Raw genomic sequence first — 5,618 nt, forward strand, 5'->3', positions numbered from 1 at the left:
CCTGGTCCAGGCTCTGGCATTGAGGGAAGTCCTGAGGTGGGAGGCAGAAAGTGGTCTCTGCTCCTTCTCTGGTCCCCTTTGGGCAGGTCTCTGAGGTCACTTGGCTTTGGAGTTTTCCTCCATTCTGTGCAGAGGCGGATGACCTCTGACCATCTGTGGGTTTGAGGTTCCTCTTATGTGAACTGCCAAGATCTCATGCTTCTCCCCCCATGACCTGGTTTAGTCCCCACAGTCCTCTTCTCTGCTCACACAGGAAGCTCAGGAAGTCTCTGCCTCCGAGATGCTGCTGCTGCCGCTCCTGCTGCCACTACCCCTGCTGTGGGCAGGTGAGTGTTCCTGGGGCTGTGAGAGGGGCTGTGGGGATGAGCCCAGCTGACCCTCATGTCTCTACAGGGGCCCTCCCTCAGGATGCAGGATTCCGGCTGGAGGTGCCAGAGTCCGTGAGGGTGCAAGAGGGGCTGTGCGTCTTTGTGCATTGTTCAGTCTCCTACATACAGTATGGCTGGAAAGATTCTACTCCTGCTTATGGGTACTGGTTCCGGGAAGGGGTCAGTGTAGACCAGGACACTCCAGTGGCCACAAACAACTCAACTCAAAAAGTGCAGAAGGAGACCCAGGGCCGATTCCACCTCCTCGGTGATCCCGGGAGGAACAACTGCTCCCTGAGCATCAGAGACGCCAGGAGGAGGGACGATGGTTCATACTTCTTTCGGGTGGAGAGAGGAAGAATAAAATTTAGTTACAAATATTCCCAGCTCTCTGTGCATGTGACAGGTAAGGCATGGGCTCCAGGAGTGGCACAAGGGGAAAGTTAAGGGGGCCACGGGGAAGGGCTCAGATGGGACTTGTATCCTTGAAGGGTGTTGGGAATGAAGCATGTCAGGCTCAGGAGAGGAGCTGGACCACCGCCTGAGCTTCCCACAGGGCCACACCTTGGATATCCCTCCTGAGCCTGCATCCCCACCTCTGTCTTTACCAGCCCTGACCCACAAGCCCGATATCCTCATCCCGGAGTTCCTAAAGTCTGGCCACCCCAGCAACCTGACCTGCTCTGTGCCCTGGGCCTGTGAGCAAGGGACACCCCCCATCTTCTCCTGGATGTCCGCTGCCCCCACCTCCCTGGGCCCCAGGACTCTCCACTCCTCAGTGCTCATGATCACCCCACGGCCCCAGGACCACAGAACCAACCTCACCTGTCAGGTGACGTTCCCTGGAGCTGGTGTGGCCACAGAGAGAATCATCCAGCTCAGTGTCTCTTGTGAGTGCCGGGGCCAGGATGCCTAGGTCCCTGAGGGTGTGGTGGGGAGAGGAGGACCCGGAGATAGGAGGACCAGGACTGGGGCCACTTGGTGGCTGTGTCTTGGAGGCCTCGCTGAGTAGGGGAACTATAAGGACCTAAGCTGTCACTCGACATTTCTGTGGGTTTCTAGAGGAGTGCCTACCTTCATCTCACTCCCACCCCAACTAAATGAGAAATCCTCTCTTGTTGTACTAGATCCTAAAATGAACCCAGCGATTGAAGCCTCCCTAGAAGATGGCACAGGTAGGACAGAGCCCCTACCTGTGGCACTGAAGAGCAGGGCCTTCAGCTCAGGGCAGAGCCAGGCTCTTGCCTCATCCTGACTCACCATGGTAACCAGAGACCCCCTGTTGGCCAACTCAGGGACCACCCCCATCCCCAACTCCCATGGACATCTGAGCACATGTCTGCATAGGCCCACAGATTCCTCCAAACACAGGTCCTGGCCCCACAATAAGGACCAAGTGACATTCATACAGCAGGACCAGCCTTTGAGCCCTTTATCCTCCACCTCCTAAATATTCCTCCAGCCTCAACTTTTAATATTTCCCAGTAGTTTAATGTACTTCTGGACAGGTAATATAATCATATGGGCAAAAATGCTAACTCCATAGCAGAGTATGTCCTCAGAACCAACCAGTGTCCATCCTGGCTGCTCTGAGCCTTGGTGTATTCCCTGGAAGGATCTCAGAGGGCATTTGGTATCAGCAGCACAGACTGTCCTCACTCTCCTCTTGGACTGTGTCGTGTCCATTGAAGAGTTGGATCCTAATTCTGTAAATATCTTCTCGAAATGGAAAATCATGTTTCTACCAACAGAACAGTGGATTGAACAGTCTTCTATCTACTTTACAAGTCTATGTCTATGTCTGTGGGAGCAGTTCTTTAAAGCAAACATCTGGGTCTTATGTTCTTTCTGATTTTGAGAGATATGGGGAAATTGTTTTCAATCAACAGTGGACAAGTTTACATTTCCAACAGCATGGGGTGAAAGTCTTGTCTTTTCTTTCTTTCTTTTCTTTTTTTTTTTTTTTGAGAGTTTCACTCTGTCCCAGGCTGGGGTGCAGTAGCATGGTCTCAGCTCACTGCAACCTCCGCCTCATGGGTTCAAGCAATTCTCATGCCTCAGCCTCCTGAGTAGCTGGTAGACTACAGGTGCCTGCCACCACGCCTGGCTAATTTTTTGCATTTTAGTAGAAATGGGGTTTCACCATGTTGCCCAGGGTTGTCTCCAACTCCAGAGCTCAGGCAATCTGTCTCCCTCAGCCTCCCAAAGTGCTTGGACCACAGACATAAGCCACCATACCCAGCCGAAAGTGTGTTTTCCTCAACCCAATGTGGAATGAAACCTTTTGCTTTTTCCCAGTATTAGATGAAAATTGGGATCTCCATATAATTTTTTTTCATTATGTGAACTTTTAAAATTGAGATAAAATTAAATTGAGATAACATTAAATTTGCCATTTTACTCATTTTAAATTTTATGGTAAACTGGCTTTCAGTCACATATTGTACAACCATAACCATGATCTAATCCAAGAACATTTTCTTTACTTCAAAACTCCACTCCGTCCCCATTAAACAGTCACTTCTCATTATCCCCTCCTCTGGCAAGCACTAATCTGCCTTCTGTCTCTACAGATTTGCCTATATCTGACATTTCATGTAGTGGAATCACACAAAATGCAGCCTCTTGTGTCTGATTTTTTTCACATAATGTAATGCTGTCAAGATTCACCCCTGTGCTATGCATGAGTTCTTCATTCCTTTTGAAATCTAATATCCCATTGTGTGGAGAGACCACGTTGTGCTCATTCACTCCTCAGCTGATGAACATTACAGCTGTTGACACTTTTTGGCGATTACTAATAATACTGCCAGGAACATTAATGTACAACTTTTGGTTGGAACCTATGTTTTCATTTCACTCGAGCATATCCCTGGCAGTGGAATTTTTACGTCATGCTGGAACCCTGTGTTTAGCTTTTTGAGGAAATGCCAGACTCTTATCCAGTGTCAGCACCACTTTACATGGCACCAGCAACATACAGAGTTGCAAATTCTCCATATTCTTTTGAACATTCTCATTTTTCTTTTTAAAAAGAACTATGGCCTTCTAGTGCAGGTAAACTCATTGTGGCTACAATATGCATTAACATACCGGTGAATGGTATCGAACATATTTTCATGGACTAATTGGTATTTGTATCTTTTTTTGGAGAAGTTTCACTCAGCTCTTTGTCTACTTTTTAATAGGTTAATTGGGGTTGTTTGTAATTTGAGTGGTTTGTAAATTACATGCTCTTTTTATATGCTGCATACTACACCCTTATCAGATCCGTGCTTTACAAATGTATTTTCCCACTCTGTGGGTTGTCTATTTACTTTCTCGATAGTGCCATTCAATGCAAAATAGTTTTTAATTTTGATAAAAGTCCAAATTATGTATCATTTCTTCCTCCAATTGTTGGACACTCAGGCACAGCTTAGGGTGAGCCCTGGGCTGATGTGGTACCACATCCAAGGATGCAGGAAGGATCTGGAGAACCAATGTCCAAGTTGTCTTGGGAGAGGAAGGACATGGCTTGTGGTTTAGCAGGTGAATGGGCCTCATCCCCCCTTTTTGCAGGGAAATCAGGAACCATGGCAGAGGTGGTTGTTTTGGCCGTGGGAGTAGTGGCTGTGAAGATCCTGCTTCTCTGCCTCTGCCTCATCATCCTCAGGTAAGCACTGCCTGAAGACCAAGGGCAGACATAGGGAGGGCAGAGGACATGATGCTGAATCTCAGAATCTCAATCTTGGGGCTATGCAGACAGTTTAAGAGGGACTGGGGCCAGGCAGGAGGCTGAATTGATGGTGAGAATTTCAGATAGGCCATTTGTAGTCAGTTAGTATCTTTCCCAACTGTGGGACAAATGCCAGGATGGGGAGCTTCCTCCTGTCATCAAGGAGGTCCAGACCTGCTCTTCTTCCCTCCTGATCCCTCCAGCCTCTTAACAGAGCACAGGAAGGTGAGTTGGCTGCCCTTTGCTCCCCCATGTGGCAACACTGACAGGCCCTTGTCTCTTCACTCAGTGTCAATTTCTACAAGAAGGCAGCGGTGAAGGCAGTAGAGGTCCAGGAGAATGTATACACTGTCATGGGTTAATCTCTCAGGTGAGTGATGTGGACCTCTCACCCTCCAACATCCTGCTGGACACCTCCTCCACAATGGCCTCCAGGATTGTTCTGCTCATGGCCAAAGTTAAACTAACTCTCTTCCTCCTCAAATCCACTTCTCCTGGGATCTTCATCCTGCAGATGACAGAGAGGCCTCATCTCTAAAGTCAGAACCAGGGTATGGGTCTCCACCTTGACCCCCTCCCTTCTCCAGATCCCATAAATCACTAGCTCTTGTCTCCCCTTCTTCTAAGCAGGGCTCATCTTGGTACCCTTTTCTCCATCTTGACCCTGGTCATTCTTGCTGCTCACCTCTTCCCTGGTCACTGAACCCTTTTCACCTCCTGCCTCCATCTCTCCCCAACACAGGCCTCCAGATGTCTCCTCATCCAGTTCATCCACAGTCTGAACAGCCATGTTTCCTCTCCATTGCTGGAGAATGAAGTGAAATGCCTTTCATGATCTGTCCTCTGCTGGACTCTGCTCCTGATCCCCCTTTTTCTTGCATCACCCAAAGTCTCACCACACCCATTAAGCCAAGCCCTCTGTGACTCTGAGACTTTGCATGTACAGTTCCTTCTCCTGAAATGCCCTTCCTCCCCATTCCTGCCAATCCAGGTCTTTATCATCCTTCAGGTTGTCTTAAATGTCACCCAGGTGCGTGTGTATTTTTGTGTAATTCTTGTATTATATCAAGCAGAGATGTGGCATTTATTCATTCATTTGTAGACATATTCAGTAACTATACTTGATATATATAACTACTATGTGCTAGCATTTCTGAAGTGCAAGAAATTCATCAACAGATATAGACTCAAAGGTCTCTGTCATCAAGCTGTCGTTCTGAAGAGCAGAAGGATAAAAATAAAAAGAAGTAAGTAAAACAGTATCTCCATGTTAGATGGAGATATTTGTTTAGATAAAAATAACACAGGGAAAGAAGCACAGAATGTACTGGGAAACAGTTTCTATATCTGACAGTGGAAAGAGGTGATGTTTAGGCAAAGACATGAAGGTGCTTAAGAGGCAGGCTCTGTTTTTGAATAAGAGAAAAGCATTCCAGGAAGAGGATAAGGGGAAGAGCAAGCGCATTGCTCAGAGGTAGCAGCAGGCCTGGATGCTGCAGACACAACCAGGGCCCCGTGTCTGAGAGTAGAGG

At 47.8% G+C, this 5,618-nt stretch overlaps 1 protein-coding gene across 1 annotated transcript; it reads left to right on the plus strand.

Annotated features, from left to right (window-relative positions):
• The first annotated feature begins 333 nt into the window (after positions 1-333).
• LOC100411874 (myeloid cell surface antigen CD33-like) lies at positions 334-4,708 on the plus strand. Its single transcript, XM_035286749.3, has 5 exons — positions 334-774; positions 980-1,258; positions 1,496-1,543; positions 3,930-4,023; positions 4,376-4,708. Exons 1-5 carry the CDS (start codon positions 363-365, stop codon positions 4,446-4,448), a joined length of 906 nt encoding a protein of 301 aa, XP_035142640.3. The 5' UTR covers positions 334-362; the 3' UTR covers positions 4,449-4,708.
• Positions 4,709-5,618: the final 910 nt, after the last annotated feature.

The sequence above is a fragment of the Callithrix jacchus genome, chromosome 22 (assembly GCF_049354715.1).
Source record: "Callithrix jacchus isolate 240 chromosome 22, calJac240_pri, whole genome shotgun sequence".
Taxonomy (NCBI): Eukaryota; Metazoa; Chordata; class Mammalia; order Primates; family Cebidae; genus Callithrix; species Callithrix jacchus.

Coding starts and splice junctions, on each gene's coding strand:
- LOC100411874 (XM_035286749.3), top strand. CDS start 363: ATGAGCCCAGCTGACCCTCATGTCTCTACAGGGGCCCTCCCTCAGGAT. Junction 775..979: donor GCTCTCTGTGCATGTGACAG/GTAAGGCATGGG, acceptor TGTCTTTACCAG/CCCTGACCCACAAGCCCGAT. Junction 1,259..1,495: donor CATCCAGCTCAGTGTCTCTT/GTGAGTGCCGGG, acceptor TTGTTGTACTAG/ATCCTAAAATGAACCCAGCG.